Here is a 21,089-nt window from a genome sequence, read left to right as displayed (position 1 = left end):
GTAGGCTACGGTGTTGCGTTCATTTATCGACAGCCTTGAGGCTATTTTTACAGAAATACAATTCTTGAATAAACGTTTTCAGAAGAGTGTTTTTTTCGGTCATTGCATACAGACGAACGGATCCGGGAATTTTATGTTACAATTTTCCCACGAAGAGTTTATGGTTTACCGTTGTGACCAGTGACCACCACCATCAACAAAGCAATGTTTTATTTTTTTTATGAACACTTGGTGAGCTACAGAGTTAGATATTTTTTGTAGAAGCGGGTGTTTTGTTTTTGTTTTTCATTAGCCTACTCTGAAATTAGGGACAGTGGAGTAGACGACTGGGCCTGGGACGACTCGCTTTACTGATTTTTCTTGCGAAATGGACAGCTGGAGGGTTACGAAGAAGTTCAAAATTTAGCAGAACTGCACAACGTTTTCTTTGCTTTTAGGTAAATTCATTCTCATCAAATGAATTGCTACTGTATATTTGGTTAAAATTTTGGGTGCTAGAAAATCTGCAAAACCTTACTGCAGCAGTGTGAGACTACCTACCGTTATCGGTGTTGTGTAAAGTCTACCCCTGCATTATCATGACTTGAATACTATTAAATAAACATGATATCACATATTTCCTACATTTATTTAGGCGATACACACTTTGTGCACATATGGGCAGGTCATAGTTTCTGCACCTGAGTATGCGACATATGGCATTAGACCTCAAGCTGTAGTTGCATCAAATTTTGTCATAACATTATGACCCTCCAGTTGTCCACCTTACTTTTGAGTGAGCAATCCCCTACTTCTACCATCCCTACCTGAAATTTTTCAAATCATGTGTTATGTTATTTTTATGTTACATGGTTTGGTTTTGAATCTTTATCCTGGACTGACAAAGCCTTAATAGATTATTCCTGGTAGTTTCGCATACTTGTAGAGGCTTTTAACGGAGCGCCGGTTATCGAGATTGACAGAGTGAAATTTCTGATTGAACAATCTACATTACAAATAGTTCAACATTGAACTATTGTTGCCGCTTGCCAGGGAATTATTTCATCCACTAGGTGCTGCTGAATGAAGAGTAGTCCTGAAATGTGTTGCTCAAGTGCACACCCAGAGAGCCAAACCAGTGCCACATTATTTTGAGTGGAGCCTGTAGCCACTTTGCTAATGGAGCAGATGATTAGTCCATGTTTTCCATTGAGAGCGTTTAGGCTGCATAATTTTTCTTGGCGATTAGGATAGTTTAGCAGTAGGCTACTAGAAGTGTGGTTTGGTTGTTAATCTTTATGTATATTGACATTATGCTTGTTTTAGTTTTCAAATTCATAAGCCATCTGGTTAATTGTCTTCATTGATGGCTTGAAATTAACTTCGTACGTTGCCGTATACTTCTTGCAGCTTTTTTCATATCTTTTTCGTGTCCATTTTCTGTTTGTGTGATGTATTTTTATCCCAGGCTGACAAAACCTTGATAGATTACTGGTAGTTTTGCATACTCGTAGTCGTACTGCTTTTAACACAGCGTTTCTTCAAATAAACTTTCGTTATTTGCAAGTGATGGTAGCTGTAGAAAGTTGAAATTCTTATTAGCTATCGCTATCTGGCTAAGCACTTAAAAGTATAGCAAACATTGCTATCCTTGCTACATCCACTGTTGAGTCCAGCAATGATGGCTGTTAATGTAGGCCTATATAATACGGTTGCTACCGTGCTAAACTGAGCTTTCTGTTATTGTGAATAATCTTGGAAAAATATAAAAAGTTGTATATAATACCGTACTTTTATCATTTTGGTAGGCCTACTTTTTTCATGACTTAGTGTATATATATTATTTTTATTGGCTTATATTATTTATGAATATTATGGTGGTTAATTTGCAATGCAAAGCATCTTTATCTAAAACATTCTATAATACGATTCTATTTGAATAAAATACTGAAAAAGCCACCTTTATGATGGCAAAAGCTTTTAGCAATAAATTATACAAGTTTCTACACCTGACTGATTTTGTTTACTTGTTTTTCTTTTATAGGAACTGAAATTACTTTATAGATAAGCCTTTATTAAAAATGGAAAGTAATGAATTTCTGCTCGTAAAAGAGCGACATTTGAAATGCCAAATTGAGCATATGTCATGGTCACCGAAGAGAGATTTAATTGCCATGGCAACTGACAGTGGGGATTTGCTTCTTTATAGATTGTCATCTCTTGAAAGAGTTTGGTCGCTTTCTCCTCGTGACAAAGGCTCTTCTATCAATTGTTTGTGTTGGAGGCCAGATGGCAGTGGTAGGTTATGCAATGTTTCATTTTGTAAATGAAATTAGTTTCACAATTCTGTTTTTTTCTGTATCATTTGGTCTGAAATTGAACATTTGTAATTTGATTTGTTAACACTAGAAGCCCTGAAATATTTCCCTACCTATAAGGACAATTGCGGTCATTTTTGACAGGTTGTATGAAACTCGTTTTTTATTGTCTTTTCTTTATTTTAATTCAAACATTGATATGAAACAACCAGGCAATAATTTTTTCGTGTTTTCTAGTCGGACAAATACAAAGAAAAAAATATAGTTAGAAAACAGTGTTAACACTAGAAGCCCTGAAATATTTCCCTGCCTATAAGGACGATTGCGATCATTTGTGACTGGTTGTATGAAACGCGTTTTTTTATTGTTTTTTCTTTATTTTAGATCAAACATTGTTATTCGTACAAAGATATACAAAGATGTACAAGATATACAAACAAACATTGTTCAAACATTAGAAATCTTATCACGCACTGGTCATTTTTGACCGGTCAGGGCTTATAGGTAGCGGAATGGCCCGTTTCGGTGAGTCCGATTCGGTAAGTCCGATTTGGTGAGTTCCCTATTCGGTGAGAGCCTTTTTCGGAGAGTTCCCTATTCGGTGATTTTTTTTTAAATTATTGCGTACCGTAGCCTAATTATCATTGCCGTTTCAGGGGTAGGGGTTAGGGTCTTATTTCAACGTTTAGCGACGTTAAAACGACGTAAAAGCGGCAATGATAATTAGGCTCCAATACCCAATAATTTTCAAAACAAATTTCAAAAAATTACCGAATAGGGAACTCTCTGAAAAAGGCTTTCACCGAAAAGGCTCTCATCGAATCGGACTCAACGAATAGTAGCAGACCCTATACTATAGCGGAATGGCCCGTTTTGGTGAGTCCGATTCGGTGAGTTCCCTATTTGGTGAGAGCCTTTTTCGGTGAGAGCCCTATTTGGTGATTTTTTTTTTTTTAATTATTGGGTACCGTAGCCTAATTATCATTGCCGTTATAGGGCTAGGGGTTAGGGGTTAGGGTCTTATTTCAACGTTTAGCGACGTTAAAACAATGTAAAAGCGGAAATGATACGGTACCCAATAATTTTCAAAAAAAAATTCAAAAAAATCACCGAATAGAGCTTTCACCGAAAAAGGCTCTCACCGAAAAGGCTCTCACCGAATCGGACTCACTGAATAGTAGCAGACCCATACTATAGGCCTATAGGTAGATGTGTAAAATACTCTTTTTGCGAAAGTTCTAGTGAAAAATTATTACAGCTACTAAAACTTTATCAAAAGTTAGCAAATCGCAAGAACACCAAAAATATGAAGCGCCAAAACTCAAAACCGGTCAAAAATGACCGGTCAGGGCTTCTAGTGGTAAACAGCAAGCAGACTGCCTGTGAGACATTTTCACAATGCAGTTTCTTACAAATGTGTATTATACTTAAGATAATTAATTACAGCACGATAACTAAATGAGGCATTCCATTATAATTCAACAAATCCAAATAACCACTAAGTTTTCAATTTTGATGACTAAAGCATACGGTATGTCATAGTATGTGAAAAATGCATCTCGGCAAAAAAACAATTTGAAAATTGGACAAGCGATTTTCGAGATATCGCGTTCTGAAGTTTTGTGGCTGTCACTAGGTGGCGCTGTTCATGTTCCCAATGTTTTTTGATTTTAGGGTTATATTTGAGGTAGAAAGTCGGTTGAAGTGTCTATTTAACCATTTTTCATGATGCAGAATTCAAAAATGATGTCAATTTTAGTCTACAAGAATTAGCTAAGGAGTTGTGTGGCATTTAAAAAAAGTTGGGGGACCAAATGCCAACCCCCAAATTTCCATGTGGGTAACACAATATCCTAAAATTTTTTTTTGTTTTTTAAAGTTTCTTGCGTATACTTCATTATAATATACTGTTTATTTATGAGACTTTTGTCTTTTTTGCACAATGCAACCTTTTATCAAAGACTTGCATGAGAAGTTATATGATCTATTAATGCAATATTTGAATGATGCGTGCTTATGATGTCACAATAACAAATTACAGATTTTCTCAAAAAACTTTTTTCATTGTAAAAATTGCTCAGGAAAACCAGCCCTTGTTTCAAAATTGCAGTCAAATTTTGTTTTCCCGAGCAATTTTCACAATGAAAAATAGTTTTTTGGGGAAATCTGTAATTTGTTAAATTGTGACATCATAAGCAAGCATCATTCAAATGTTGCATTAATAGATCTTTGATATAAGGTTGCATTGAGCAAAAAGGACAAAAGTCTCATAAAAAAATATTATATTATCATGAAGTATATGCAAGAAACTTTCAAGAACAGAATTTTTTTTCGGGATATCTCGTTACCCACATGACAATCTAAGGGTTGGCATTTGGTCCCCCAAATTTTTTTAAATTCTTCATAACTCCTTAGCTAATGCTTTTAGACTAAAATTGAGACCACTTTTGAATTCTGCATCATGAAAAATGGTGGAATAGTCACTTCAACCAACTTTCTACCCCAAATATAACCCTAAAATCAAAAAACATTGAGAACATCAACAGCGCCACCTAGTGACAGCAACAAAATTTCAAAACGCGATATCTCAAAAACCACTTGTCCGATTTTCAAATTTTTTTTGCCCAAGTTTAAATTTTGAAAACAACAAAATATATCAAAACCAACACCTTTTGAAACCTAGTGGTTACATTTCTTTCTAAAATTTGTTGAATTATAATGGAATACCTCAAATGTTAAGGTTTACACGCAGTCCTTTTGAATTTAAGGATTTAATTTCAACACATATCTTTGGCATCATATTAGAAATCTGTATTCATCAATTACAAAAAATATATATATTCCAGTTGAGTTTGTTTAGACGCTTTCACACTTCATCACCATTGCAATAGCCTATTGTATAATTGTTGTTTGTCAAAGTAATGTTTATTTTAGGGAGTTCAGCATGTTATACAAAAGTTAGCATTGACTATCATAGCCATAAGGTGCATCTGATGCTTTAGATGCAACATAAATCTCACCGAAGGATAAAAAGTTGTGCATGGTACATTTGTAGTACGGTATTAGTAAAGTACAGTATGTGTCACGCAAAGAAATCTGGTTATTTGTATGTCACCAAATATATTATGTTAACTATTGTCAATCATTTGTTTAGATTTAAAAGCCAATACAGGTTAGGTCTATTGGTAAAAATGCTAATAATGCTTGATAATTAATTTAGAATATGGGAATAAACAGATTTTTTCATAGTATAATCATCATCATCATCATAATCCATTGTCGGTTTGTTCCCCACTAGTGGGGGTGGCCGATGCTTATTGTATACTTATTGATATTGGCAAACTTTATGTGTTGATGCAGTTGTTGCAGCTGGATACAATACAAAAGAGAGAGGAATTCGACTTATTTACATGGAAAAGTCTCAGATTATTTGGCATCTGTCCGAAGACCGATCTTTGTTGCAAAGTCCTGCCACATTATTGAAATGGTTTGAGACCGACATAATGAACAAAGGTATAAACAAAATTTTGAAACTTGTGCATGTTGTAATAAGCTTATCAGTATTATCAGTACCAGTAATTGTAATTAAAGGTGATTGTTGTTCTTTTTTCTTGACTTTAAGCGTTTGTTCTGAATATGGAATTGTATTTTTGTACCATTGATTGCTAGAATATTGAACCAACAGCATGTGTCATGTTAGAGTGGCATTTGTATATGTTTATACAACGTTAGTGTATCAGTGGAAATGCTATAAGATTGTGCAATATGTAACTCAATACCAGGCAGGTGGCATGTAGCTGACAATGAGTTGCAACAGGGACAAATATCCCAAACAGAAAATCAGTTATCTGTTTCATTGTTTGAAAATAATTGATTTGTTGTCTGGGATGCTTTGAGAACTTTACTTAAATGGCAAGTAAGATAACATTTGAAAACTGTGGTTTGTTGTTTGAAAAAAAAATATTAGCCTAGCAATTTTGTAATTAGGTACGAAAACTACAATTTAATCAAATGGCACTGTGCAAATTAATGGACCTTATCTGATGCAGTTGCATCAAAGTGTAATTTGTGAATTAGAGCCTCGAGGCCTCGACTCTTTATAGGAGACACGAAAGGCAGGTGAACCACTTCCACCTTTCCTGCCTCCGAAAACTTTTTAAGATTTGATGGCAGGACAAAGTCCCAGACACCGAACTTCTCAGTAGAGTGAACATGCCCGGCACTTTAACCATCATATAAAGACACAAATCAGATGGACAGGCCACGTCCACTAGATGCCGAACCATCGCATTCTAAAACAACCGCTCTACAGAGAACTGACTAACATGTGGGTGGTCAAAGAAAACGTATTAAAGACACTTTAAAAGCTTCCATAAAAAAATTTGCTATTGACGTGGATTCGTTGAAAGACTTAGCCACAGAATGACCAACATGGCGGCATGGCGCAGTCTTATTTATAAAGGCACAGAATCAGCTTAGAAACATCGTATTATACGCCGTCTGCTGTCAAAAAACGAAAACACTGCAAGGCCCGAGCCTTAAACAAGAACCCTAGCCAACCATCCTTCCCGTGTTCATTCTGCAACAGAAGCTTCACCGCACAGATATGCTTCATCAGACATTTTTGCACTCATGTACAATATTGTACACTGACTATAGCCTACCAAGACTAAAGCTTGATTCAGTCTCATTGGCCATCTTCGGTAACGAAGGGCGAACAACAATTTGTGAGTGTATGAAAATATTGTTGACAAAAGTCTTCTGTTTTTGTAGAATTTTATCTTCATGGATTTGGTTCCTTATCTTTCAAAGACTACATTGCTGATTTGCCTGTACTGCCATCAAAAGACATCATAAACATTGACATCAAAAGGGTTGTTGGAAGTTCAAAGTATTTTATTCAAAATATGTTGATATACCATTAATTGAGCAAGTGTGGGCAGTGGGCACCACTGTGCAGCTGTGTTTTCGACACTGCATAACCAATGTTGAAAATGTTTTTAAAACCATCAAAGTAGCTCAAAATGTTCACTTCTGCGTTGTTGTTTTTTATGACAAACCTTGAGCGACGTGTACCGGTAGATTGAAAGAGATTGTTCATGTTGACTTGATGTTAATGCTCAACAGGGCGTAATACCTACTTCAACTCTACACACACTTGGATCCTCGCAACCCTGTGCTCAACACATGTCACATTAAAATAATTTTCTTGTAATTATAATAGACACATCAAGCAATGCTGAATCTTCATTATCAAATCGGAGAGTTCAATTTTAAAACTGTAATCTTTATTATCGTTCTAGATTTCATGTTCTCATGGTCTGTGATGAAAGAAGTTCCCTGACTTTGTATGCTTATGGTATTTTCCCGCTGTTATCTATTCCCCATACTTCATTCCAACTTGTAAGTTAATATTATCATAAACTAATCCAAACTTTTACTTTTTGTTTTTATAACTTTTTGGCATAATGATGCGCCACCCATTAGGACAACTTTTTGTAATCTGGGACATAATGATTTTTTGTCCATTACTTCTCTTTATCCGTATTGTTTTTCTTTATTGCAAAGTTCCATGAACAGAAACAATTTTAGTTCTATTTTTTATAAAGAAGTGTATGGCTCGGTGTGATATCAACACAGCAGTGGAGTCGGAGCGATTTTAGCGTGTCCAAAGTCGGAGTCCTTAAAAAAGGCGGACTCTAACTCCGTTTTGATACAAAACGATGAAAAATAACATTTTTGTTTGTGATCTTGTTTCAAAACATGGTTTCTTGTTTCCTATATTGCACTCTAAAACTCTGCCAGAAAACAGAAGTGTTTGTTCTCAGTTTTTGTGAAAGTTTCAATTTCGATCACAAGTGACATTAGTTTTTTAAAACATGAAAAAGGACTAAAATTTAAAAATCTGACAATCCTAAAAATCTAGCAACGCTGAAGCGGAAGTCGGCCAGTTAGAAACCGAGGAGGGCGGTGTGTATTTTTCGCCTGACTCCACAACCCTAGATGTGAAGCTCAAAGCCGGCTATTCAATCTACGCCCACACATTGACATCACAAGATATTTCATTCTAGCTAGGTGTAAAGCCACCTTTCGATATGCTGGCGACATATTGCTGGTCGGTGGAAGTATAGCGAAACTGCAAGAACTTTCGAACAGGGTCAAGTTAATTAGTGAAGAATACATGGTTTGCCAGTACATCCCACAAAACAAAAGTGAAAAAGATGAAATTTAAGTAAATAAGATGAAATTTGTCCAAGCTTATACATTGGTGAAAATGCTGTTGAAAATGTAAGTAGTTTCTGCTATCTGGGCAGTGTCATAACATACACTTGCAATGACAGCACAGAAATAAGAAGGCGAATTGCTATGGCAAAAAGCACTTACAACGGTGTGGAAACAGAGTCCAATTGGTAAAAACACAAAGATTGACCCGAACTCTCGCATTCCCAATTGCCACGTATGGATGTGGAATTCGGACATGCAAAATATGTGACATTAAAAGTTTTGAAATGTGGTGCCATAGGAGACTATTAGGCCTACACAATGTACACATCAGCCATTTGCTAGTCTAAAGTTTAAATTAAGCACTTAAAACGTAAGTATGATATTCCTTCCAATCAGATATTGCACTGACATTATTGCTCAGAACTGATTGAAAGAAATTCAGAAGTAATGCTGTAGCTTACATCACTATGGAGCTGTGCTAAAATTACCAACATTTTTCAATGCTGTAAAAACACAACCAAAGCCTCTAAGCTCCTTTATTTTTCCGGCGACCAAGCATGGCTTACCAGAGCTTCTTCCCGGCGGCAAAATTCTCACGCCCGGCAGCCAAAATAAAAAGTCCGTTAAAAATTCGTGTTTTTAAAAATCCTTTAATTAATATCGTTTTTTCTTTTTGGAGAAATAAGTTTGAAATACGAACGCAAGTGGAGAAAAGAGTTTCAAATACTAACGGAGTGGAGAAATGTTGGATTGTGGAAGCCGGCGACCAAACATGGCGTACTGGCGCGGTATTTTCGGAGGCCATTTAACGACTTGTTAATGGTCGCCGGGAGCTCAGGGGCCTGCACAACGCACATCTGTGCTTGGTAAAAACTAATGTTTATTTGCACGATTTATTGAAAGCAACTAACCCAGCGAATAGTCAATGAAGAAGTATAGTTTTTCTTTGTTTTTGTCTTTATCCGTCTATTTCATAAAATCCCATAAAAGTTGTTTTAAGTTGAATCACGTGTACATTAATGGCATGTGAACTGTGAAGCATTAAATAACATGTCATAAAAATAACATTCATTTTATGTTGTTTTCTTTCAGCCAGTGAATTCCGTATTTAAAGTGACAGACATGCATCTAAGTTCAGATTTTAAGCTAATCTGCGTTGGATTATCATCGAATGACAAACAATCTACATCTTGCAACATGCAATTAGTAAGAATATGCTGACGTCATTCAGTCAATACTGGCAACATGTATATATTCAAATATCCTTTACCGATTTACTCTTAAACTTATGTTTTTCTGTTCATTGAGTTGTGTAATATATTACCTATACAAAGAGGCCATTTTCATGAGTAGACAGAGTCGAAAGATTAACAACCGTGCCGAAAGGGAAGAAATACGTTCCATTTAATCTATTAATCAACCAATTCAACAAAATTTGTCGGCTGCATAGCTGAGTGGTGAGAACCCTGAACGGCAATCGAAAGGGCGCCGGTTCGACACCGCTCAAGAGCATGCGGCTGTGTCTTTGGCAGGACACTTAAAGACATGCCTGAAGGTGGACACGAAGATTGGCTTCCTTGCCTTCCCGTCCACTTAATCTAAATCTTCAACCACCGGGTGTAAGCCTGGATACGACAAACAAAAACAAAATTTCACTGCAATAGCGCCTAAAAACACAGAAACTCAACTGACAGCATTCAAGACAGCAGCCTCAAGCCAAACAAAAGAGCCGCATGAAATACCGACTCATTGACTTCAACGCCATTCGTCATAGCACATAACTAGAGAACTGTGTTCGGAAAGCTAGTGCAATTCGCTATTACCACAGTCTTGGTAGGTTTGTCGGATCTTACCAAAGACTTAAAAACAGTATTATATTGTTCTTTCTTGCATGAAAAGACTTTATCTAATTGTCCAACCACAGACCTACAATTTTACACCATTGACGGTTACAAATATTACATTGGATGCTTTTTCTCTTAATATCAGTTCAACATATCAAATATAATGGACAACTTGGAGGTTTGTGAGTTGGTTGCGCAGAAAACTTGCCATGTGACAGCGGTGATGACCTACATTGAGAATGTTCTGGATCTGATGAACGAGTCTTGTGAAGCGGTGGTGCAAGTTAGTAAGATTCTTTGTTATTTTCAATCTGTATAATAGATTACAAAGCTAATTTGAGTTTAGTAGTCCCAAAAAAATTTTTTTTTTAGCCCTAACTGAAGCACTTTGTTCCAATCTGTTGAAATAACTGAAACCATAGAAATGTGAGCTGCTTCATTATTTCCTGCTCCCTGACAACTCCAATTCTCACCTTCTGTGGTGTGAAGTGTAAAATTTTGACAAAATCATTTGCTTTCTGAGTATGCGCTATGCTGTTGTCGGTGAAACGTCCGTAAAGCGTCGAAACAATTTATGCTTTTTGTGATTCTCTTATTCATGAGATTGCAAAGTAAATAATCTTGATGTGTATTGGGTGAAGTAAAAATTTTTTTTCATAAAAAAAAAAACAGATGTCTTAAAAGTGGCCTTTGCTCGTGCAGGTGCAAGTGACCTTCTGAGTATTTTAAGACAAAAAACAGGTTTTTAGCTTAACCGGTTTGAAAGTTATTCGATTGTGGCTGATTTAGGAGGTCACATGACCTTTGAGGGCATTTTACCACATGGGTGCATCAGGACTGCAGGTGGCAGATGACCAAAATCACTTTGAAAGTTGTTTGTTTTTAAAACCCCACTTTTAAGACATCTGGTTTTCTGATATGAAAAAGAAATCACTCCACCCTAAATTGCACATTTAAGCTATTCACTACTTATTGAAATATTCTTAGTTTGTTTTTGTTAACAGGAGATGGAATCGAAATTAACCAAATATTTAATTAATAAAACTATGACCGGAACGATCGGTGATGAATTCATGCATTTCCTCTTATGGGGCAAACCAAGGTAAATTAGGCCTCTTTATTCAAACCCCTTTTTTCCTGCTACATTACTAAGTAAAAACACTCACGAAGAGCCAGAAAAGTTTTCTTTTGCGCATAGTACATTGTTTGTTTATATATGTGATAAGTTTTGAAAAATATTAAGCAATTTTGTTATACTGCAAAGCATTGGCGCTGATGAGGCTCAACAAGCAGAAATACTGAAACAAATTACATCACTTACCACGGTCGACTGCTGATATATTCTACTCTTTATAAATCACTGAGAATTTTTGTTTAAGTTTTACGGAAACCTTTTGAGTTTTGTCTTTTAAAGCTAAAGTTTGTTTGCTGCAGTAAAATGGTCGTCTTGCTGTCACTAGTAATTGAAGCGCTCAACTGATTAATGCTTCCTTTCAGTGAAGTTCTGCAAGACCTTTTAATGCATGGCATGACACAAAAGAGCGTCATGAAACTGGGCACATTGGTGGAAGCATCGTACACTTCCATTCAGCAACTTCTCCTGGTTAACTTTCAACTTGCGGTTGATGCTTTGTATTACCACCTCAACGAAATCAAGGTATGTACTGTTGTACTTTTTGCTGGCATGCCTCCTCTCATACTTTTCGGGGGAACATCGGCATCGAATGCTTTTCAAAATCAGCTCTGAAAAGTTAGATGATTTTTTATAATATTTGTTTTTGTTGCATTATTGTGCAGTTTTTTAAGTTCGGAACAAAATGTACAGAGCTCAAAAACAAAGCAGATTAGGTTTTGAAATTATAACTGAACAATGAACATGAATTTAATTTCTTCATTTTTGGTGTTTTGCTTAAATTAACCAAGCATCCAGTCACTTCGACCCTAAGTCCTTGCACTGCCGACATTCTGACTGTGGGCGTGGTTCTTAAATTTTGTCTTGGGTGTTTTAAGAAGTATAAGAACATGTCATTGGTACCTAGCGTTTTTCGCAAAATTTTATGGTGGTAAACTTGCTTGTGACACGATTGCGTTATTTAGATTCTCAGAAGTTTGTCAACACAGTTTTTATTCACAGGGCATGAGCACGCCGTCAATCCTTGGAAGCCTACAACTACTTGATCAAACTGAAGTTGAAAAAGTTATCGAGTGTGCTGGCTCGTTCATTCTCAAGGCCAACGAAATGCAACAGTAGGTTAACAACGCGTTTAATAAACTTTAATGGTTTGTGGACCTCAAATTGAAAAAGACTCTTTTTGCAGCTTTATTTTGGCAGTATGAAGTTTCTGAGTATTGTTATGGAGTTTTTGGTGTCGACCCTATTTAAGATAATAATTTTCTATGTGACCGCTTGATGGACAGTTTCCAGTGTATACCCTCTGTAGGCCCAGTTTTAATTTGTTTGAGCTCGCGAGTCGGGACTCATAGTTTGGAAAGCCCTGATCTTGATTGTATATAAGTAATAAGTATGTTCTGCATTTTTTTTATAGAGTCATCGGGCAAAGTTTGAAGAATTTCAAAGCTTTTTTTCGCTGGTTGTACTCGGCGTTCTTCAAGGTTAATGGGGAGTCCGTTGGTGACACACCCCCTGTTCAAGTATGTTCAAATCGTTCATTGTATGAAATCATGGCACTTTGTTGCTAATCAACCGTGTGGTCGAGGATTGAAAAAGCTGATGAGCTTCAATGTAATTTGAGTCCATAAGCATGTAAGCAATAAGTGCTGTGTGCACAATCCATATTTGTGAGGAAAGACAGTGTTTTACTTGATCTTGAAGAAAATAAGCTTTTTTTCTCTTGCTGTACTGACTTTCGTGCAATAATTAATTTTTATTTGTTGCCTTGTTTCAGATGTCAGTCAAGGAATTGGAATTTGTAGCTGATTTTATATCGGAATCATTTATTCATGAGCATGAGCAATTGAAGCTATCTGGCAGAGAAAGGCATTTCAATCTTGATAGAGTCTGTAAGCAACTGTTGCTAGTATTACATCTGAAGGTGTACAATATACAACATTCGATTTCGTCTAAGGATTTCAATTCAACGTTTTTTAGTGTTGATGTACTTCGAAGCAAAGCGATATTTCGAAGCTTGTAATATCATATTCCGAACAATTTGGGGTCAACTTGCTTAGCTGTGATGACAAAGGCCTACCATGGCATGTGATTGTAAACCGTACGGTAGAGGCCGGCCCACTTTTTAGACTAATGGATTCGTTATGAAATATTTGTCCTTAGAGCCGGACTGACAAAGCGCTTTTGGAAGCTTAATTGTGGCAGTTTTGCATTCTTGTACAGCTGTACTGTAGTGTAGATGCTTTAATCCGCTGAACTAGGCTCAGTCGCTTGTGCTGTCAAAGCGGGCGTGTTGCTTGTGTTTGAAGCCTTTGGATTGTATGTCTTCCCTTACGATATCCGTTTATTCTATAAAGATTCAATTTTTTCTAGATCAGTATTTACAAGCGTCACCTTTAACCTCTCCACAAATTCTCGGAGACAACGACTGGTTTAGACTGGTCGATTCCACTCCGAGCCTGTCAAACAACCCTTGCATTATGAAGCGCAGACCTAAAGCTTCATTGAGGCAATTATTTCTTGAATTGAAGAATCAAACAAAAACCATTCTCAACTGCTCCGCCGTGCGTATTCATTCATTATAATCAGATCATTGTCGTGTTTTTATCGACTTTTTCGTTCTGTTTGTTGCTTTAAGGGTGATTCCTGTCGGCCATGTTTTGCCGAATTTCAGTAGCTCAAGTTGTAACACTTGTCCGAAAATGCGACAATGGGGTTAGTAAATGTGTTTTCTGGTGTACTTTTACATGTTAAAATTGTTTACCAGCTATAGCATTACCACAATTCAAAAGAGAATGCAGCATTCCAATTGACTAGGCGTTCCAACCATTTTGCTGCTGAGGAATATAATAGCTTTGTTTCCCATTTTATTTTGCCATAGTTTCAAAGCGTATTTGTCGAAATAGTTGTTATTGTCATTGCAGTTTAGGATACCCAGTGATGCCATAGTTCAACACTGTCAGGTCATGTCTGAACCGTCCGTGTTCAAACCCCACTCATGCCAGTGGTTTGTGTCAGGTTGGTAGCTTATTGTTTGATCTTGTATCTTGATTTTGTCGACTTCATCAACATTCACTTGTTTTTAGTGTTTCTGAAGAGGTAGATGACGTGTTAATGCAGTGAAAAAATTGGACGAAAAATTAACATGTGCAATTGTGCGTATATTGAATATTCGTTCTGCGTTGACGACATAGTACATTGATGTGACTTGCCCTGTTTCATACATGTCGATTATGCCTTGTTTTAAAGTATCTTCATCAGGCGTTGCAGCAGACATTTTGTTCCTCTCAATCGCCTTTCGATTGATCCATGTCCGTGGCTGACATGGATGGCGTTTGGTTTAGTTTTGATTGATTCGTTTGTTTTCAGGTGCCGACAGTTGTTTTTACGCATTGTCAGCAACACGCCGGCTGCCTTGCACTGAGTTAGTCTTGACCAAGCTAAATATGACATCAAGGTATGCGGGAGTATCACCTGCTTTGGCTGAGGGCTGTACTAAAAAAACTAACGTCATTGTACATTTGCTTTACATTGTATGCACGCAAGAAACGCAGATTAACTGCTTATAAAATTGTATATTGTTCTGTCATACGATATTTTATGAATGTTGGTTTAAATAAGGTTGCTTTTCCATATTGACAGTGAAAACATTTCTTGAGGCACGTTTTAAAGCAATCAGCAGCACCAGCGATGATCAAACTTTGTAGTTTTTTTAAAGCAAAGTTTTTCTTCAGAACGATGACGAAATTGCGTTTGAAGTTTGATCCGTCAGACGGCGCCAAAGACCAGTATATGATAACAGATTTTGCTTATTACAACGACCAGTTTATCACCATGATATTGAAACAAGACATTTCTACACTGTTAGTTCAGGTAATAAACTAGCGTAAGGGTCTAGTACACTTATTTGAGCCGCCATCTTTTGACAGTACAAGAGTGATTGATGTCTTGTTTTACACCATTTTAAAGGTTTCTCTCATAATCTGAGTTCTTCAACCTTGAATCGATTGTTGCATTTATAGCCGAAGAAGATGGAGGCGAAGGGGAGGGGGCGGTTGCTCCCCCGCTACAAGAAAAAACATTGCGAATTTGGGGCGAACATGTCCAGTTATTTGGGAAAATTGTAAATTGCTGAGTGTTTAAAAATATGTTTTCAAAGACAAAAATTTTGCTGATTTTGTTCGCAATCCCAAAATGTTTTATTGTACGGGTTGCAGTTGCATTCAATACGTTTATATCTTCCAGGTTTCTTTGGACTCTCTCCTCGAGGAAATGAAGAACCATGATGACACGTCATCCTACCTGTGTGACGCAACAAAGTTCATCACGCATCGCTGCACAATGGATCCGATGACCCCAGTGCAAGTTGCATCATCCGGGACTAGAAAAGTTTCATGCGTGGTAAGATGATCATGATGATGATGAGTTATTGCAAATGAGTTATTGCAAATGTTAGTGAGCCGGTCGCCAAAAATGACACACACAGAAAGGGGGGTTGGGCAGCGTCTCCCAGAAAATTTTGAAAAAAAAACCTCTTAAAGTTGCGCATTCTGAGAGTACTTTCTGCCTAAACTAATAGCTTTCCTGATTACTTTTCCAAATTAATCAAATTATATCGGAATAGGATGTCACCTGCCCAGCTTTATATCGTATCGTAAATCACCTACTGTTTGTAGTTTGACAGTGTGGCGTCACAGTCAACGGATGGCTAATTGAAAAAGCCGTTTGCAGCGAAAGTGTTGTCGAAATCAGTGCTCTTCAACCGGTGTGCAGTGCACCCTAGAGAGAGAGACGTTTGTTTTATTTTATTTTCCAATACGAGTCGAGAAAAAGAAACACAATGATATAAAAATCAAAATATAGCAATAGAAAGGTCTGGCAGCACCAAACAACCTTGCGGTTAACCAGTCAAGGTGCTGCCTGACATCGCAGGCATCGTACATTGCAGCGTCAGACATTTCAAATTTTACATCAGCTGAATCAATAAACAGCATGATTGAACAGTAGCTTCGAAATCGAAAAATCATGTAGGACGCACCAACATATCCACGAGGTGCACCAGTACCATACGGTACTTCACAAACTCGTTACAATAAACAGAAAGTTTTTACAACGTTTTGTTAGCAAAGATGAACCATTATCTTTGATATTCAGAATAACGGGATTTCCAACTAGGTTAGCCTACCTTAACTGCCAAGAAGAAGGTGCGTTGAGAAAAAAAAGGTTGCCGGTGTTTTTCAAAGGCAGAAATGCTATTTCAAAGTGACTTTCACACACATTTTATCCATTTAAAACTATTCACAATTTGAAGGTAAATAAAATTAATTTAAATCAATTTGTAATCAACTCATCATGCAATGATATTTCTAAACTTATTTGATCTAAAAAGAAACTAGGCTATAGATTTAAAAAATGTTTCTCTCAACTTTTAAAGTAAAAAAAAGGAAAATTGAAACTATGTCTTAGGATTATAAAGCATCATGTGTCAAGTGATAAATCCTAATTGATAAATCCATAATGTTTTTCTGGTTGTAAATTATTATGCATGTAGAATTGTAGATTGAATTTGCAAACATGATTGATTGATCGATTATGCTTTGAAATGATTAAAAAATGCTTTAAATTAATTTCGGAATAATGGTCAATGAGCAAGACTTAGGCTATCATTACTGTAAGGCAGCGCTTCTCAAATCGTTTTTCACCCCACACCCCATGCAATTGATGAAGTAAAAAAAAAAATCAAAATACGTACGAAAATAACGCAGTAAAGCAGCTCGCTGGCCTTTATATGTGCCTTACTGTTAGCTTGAGACTGCTCTAGCCAGCAAATCCGTCTTGGTTTGCGTTGATTCGACATCTGCAGACGGTCTGTCAACGTAAAATATAACAGATTTGCTGACTTGGGAAGGACACAACAATCACTGGTCGAAACTTTTCAGGTTGATGCGGATGGACGCCATATAAGGGCATATGACATGGACCAAACCAATGACGAAGAAGATGACGTCGATGATGACGAATTTGACAATTCCATGACAGCATCTTGAACACATGCCATTTTTTTCAAAAATATCTTCCAGTTAACCAAGGGAGTTAAAGACGTGTTACGGTTGAACGGATGCCGTAACATTGGGTACGCAGGCCTCGAAATTCATGGCGGACATGTCCGCCGTCACAGCATGTGATGTCCGCGGGGAGTACCCTCTAGATCGGCCATATTTGTCCGCCGAGAAATAACACAGGAACTAGCGGTACAAATCGTCATTGCATAACAACTGTTGCAAGAATATAATTTCCCGTGCATTCTGTATGCGCGGGAAATTATCGCATTCCCAGCGCGCATCTAGAAAAGTTACTCTTAGCTTCTATTTAAGTAGGAAAACTTTCGATTTTTACATTGCTTTAACGATTGATGACATTGAATCAGCATAAGAAAGGTGAATTCTTCGCTAAGAATCAATGGGAGCACCGGTACTTCTACACTAATCACGCGCAACTTAGTTCAAGTCTTATGTCAATGTCTGGCTTTGATCTCCGAGTAATATTGATAATTTGATAAAGCACGGTTGGTCACAAAGTTAGATTATACGAGTAGGCTACTACAGCAAGATGCATCAAAACTCGTTTAGTTTTGATATTACAGTAAGAAAAGGCCCAGGGAAAATTCTGAAAGTGAGAATGAGGGCGATGAATTTACTTGCTCTACGACAGTGGATAAAATTAATAAAGTCACCGCCACCATTATTATTACTCAAAAACTCGTGCGCAGTATTGTTTCAGTCCAAAAGTGGATCAAAGAAATTTTCTTAAGTGGCTGCGGTATAAAGGCGACAATGGTCAAGTAAATCTAATGTGGTGCAAATACTGCAGTGGTGCAGCAACATATGGGAAATTTAGTGGTGAAAGACGCATATATTAAATGAACAACGAATGTAAGGATTAGCTCTGTCAAAGATCACAACACATCGTTACCTCATATGGCTAATTAGCTTTAGCATATCTGGCCGACAATAACGCAAGCCATCAATTTCCGATCGTTAAGGCCCTCGACAATATGAATGACAACGAAAAAATCAAAATGAAGAGGTTGTTTGAAACTGCATATTTTATCGCTAAAGAAGAGCTCGCATTTACGCTTTTCCCTCAATTAGCCAGTCTGGAGAAAAGACATGGAGATCTCGGTATTACGTATCGCGACAAGCAGTGATTTCGTGGAGATTGGCGCACGTCTTTGAAGATCGATACTATTGAAGCTCTCATGTGCATGGACGGCCCTGATTATATCCTCGAGCCTGCCATGATCTCGTGGAATACTGATACTATTTTGGAAGAGGCGACCGCATCACGGAGAGGAGAAAAATAAGTGTTCTTTTTCTAATGTTATGTTTATTCTTTTCGTCACTTTCGCTCACATGACACGCAAAAATAAACCTAAAGAAAAAAGCCTAGTGAAACTTTGCACAGCAGGAAATAGTAACGTTAGTGTAGAAGTTTTCTGACTCGTGCCCAGAACATTGTGACGTAAGAAGCGGGAAGCCACATGACCTCGTTGGGTGGAAGTTAATCAGTTCTGCGGCGTACAGGGCGGTTTACTCTTTTAGCGCACGCCGTTGGTCTGATGAAAGCCTTTCTGAAATTTCAAAAAGCCTTCTAAACCGTAGCTATAGTTCTCAAATGGCGAAGACTTATCAAGGTAAAGTGATTAAGTATAACGATTGGTGTTAAAACTGGTGTGTCTGCCGTCAATAAAAACGAATTTCGAGGCCTGGGTACGGTTAAACGGATGCATTGGGTGTGAACCCGATTGCTTTGAGTTCATTATGGCATGTATCGTACTGGATAACATGCCACGTTTTCCTTGGGTTTCAAGTCCGTTCTGTAACGATTTGAAGATTACTTTAGTTCACACCACCGAAAGCAGGCTGATATCTGTACGACTGATTAATTATCTATCGGCCTATCTGTAACCAGTGCCCGCTGCCTTTACGAGTGTGCTCGTATAATCACTTGCGTCAACAAAATCCACCAAACGAGTGTCGAATACTACACGTGTTATATTGTAATGCACGAATTAAAAGTACAAGCAATGACTGACATGGCTATGCAATTACGAATACATACCTACGGATGGGCAATTTCAAATCATAACATGATCAAATCTTAATTTTCCGAAACCAAAAGAGCACATCGAAATCGGCTATGATGGATTGACCAAGTTTACAAGAGATTCATTTGAATTGCCCGCTCCATAACATTCTTTGTGTCAGATAACTTATTACTGCGACGTTTTAGAAGTGCGAAATAAACTCAATTACTGCTAATGGCTCAGCAATAACTAGAACTTAAGGATTGCACAATATATGACAGGAGGTAAGGTACAGCTTGAATCAAGGCATTTGCTCAAAAAAATTCACCCAATAACGAGCTTGCAAAAGGTAAACCAGTGCAGATGACAATACTTAAATGCATGAATGAAACAGGTTTTCACAATTCTTTGGGCAGGGTGTTGCTCAAATGTCACATGACGATGAGAGGAGGACGGTTGCAAAACGGTCATATTACGTTAGATTTAGGTAGGTTTGACAACATACCGTCAAGTGATACATTTGAATACTCCCGAACAATGAACTAAAGGAATATTGCAGCAACGTAATCTAAATAGGCGGATGAATCTCAAAATAGTGGCAAGTCAAATAATGGGATCAAGGCTAATAAACAGTCTAAACATGACTTTGTGCAAGAAATGTGTAATAATAAGGTAATGTATCAATACTATTAGGGCGTATGGTGGAGACGATAATGAAGGAAAAACTGGAATAAGCTGCAACTTCAGCTACTGTACTTAATTTGTACGTACTGCCGAAGTAAAACAAGCCGATGCAATATTTTTATTAGTAATTGGACAACCAGTATTAGGTATGGTGCACTTTAGCACTCGAAAAAAAAAATAGAACGACATTTTTGAATTGATGGCAATCACATATCCCAAATTCGTCGAAACTTCCTTCATATGAAAATGTGATAGCGGCTGATAGTTGTAGGATATGCAGCATTGGAATCTAATCGTTTGCTTTTATGAATTCTTTCCAGAAATTCAACAGTAGACGTGACACAAAACAGACTTGCAATTGACTAAAAAAATTCCAATAGACTGAAAAGAATCCTTGACGTAAGTTAATAAACTGTAAGCCTAGTTTAGTCTGAGCACAGGAAATGCTTTTTTAGGACACCGAGTTGAATCTTTGCTATTGTTCATGACCCTTTAGGGTCGGCAAAATCGGTATTTTGTGGATTCTTATTCCACTCGACATCGGCCAGTGCGGATGAAAACAATGATGGGCTATTAGGTTGGGTGATTTTAATACGATCGCCATGGGCGGTTACATCGGGATTCCTATCTGGTAATTGACCGGTCATTTGTCCCCTTTCGCCGGCAGAGAGTTTGTGACTTCCTTCGATATCGCTCTCAGATTTCACTCCCGATTCGCTGGAAGGAACGGACGGGACTGAAGCCGCACTGGTTCCATTGCTTCCAAAAGCGTTGGCATTTATCACGAAGCCGGATTCGCTTTGATCTTCATCTAAGTGTTGCTG

At 37.4% G+C, this 21,089-nt stretch overlaps 2 protein-coding genes across 2 annotated transcripts in view; one reads left to right on the top strand and one right to left on the bottom strand.

The window, feature by feature from the left end:
* The first annotated feature begins 2,060 nt into the window (after positions 1-2,060).
* Positions 2,061-19,887, top strand: LOC145767575 (anaphase-promoting complex subunit 4-like). The gene is made up of 17 exons (XM_082579424.1): positions 2,061-2,277; positions 5,658-5,810; positions 7,071-7,188; positions 7,601-7,700; positions 9,615-9,728; positions 10,512-10,649; positions 11,371-11,468; positions 11,864-12,023; positions 12,501-12,613; positions 12,913-13,018; positions 13,273-13,387; positions 13,869-14,059; positions 14,420-14,513; positions 14,865-14,952; positions 15,230-15,368; positions 15,741-15,896; positions 17,435-19,887. Exons 1-17 carry the CDS (start codon positions 2,061-2,063, stop codon positions 17,540-17,542), a joined length of 2,208 nt encoding a protein of 735 aa, XP_082435550.1. The 3' UTR covers positions 17,543-19,887.
* LOC145767576 (sodium/hydrogen exchanger 9-like) overlaps positions 19,434-21,089 on the bottom strand; it is a 37,320-nt gene continuing 35,664 nt past the window's right edge. Inside the window, exon 13 of the mRNA XM_082579425.1 lies at positions 19,434-21,086. Within this exon, the coding sequence (XP_082435551.1) occupies positions 20,748-21,086 (339 nt within the window). The 3' untranslated portion in view covers positions 19,434-20,747. The remainder of the gene's footprint in view (positions 21,087-21,089) is intronic.

Source organism: Aplidium turbinatum, chromosome 3 (assembly GCF_918807975.1).
Source record: "Aplidium turbinatum chromosome 3, kaAplTurb1.1, whole genome shotgun sequence".
Lineage (NCBI taxonomy): Eukaryota > Metazoa > Chordata > Ascidiacea > Aplousobranchia > Polyclinidae > Aplidium > Aplidium turbinatum.
This window is presented reverse-complemented; position numbering and strand designations above follow the sequence as displayed.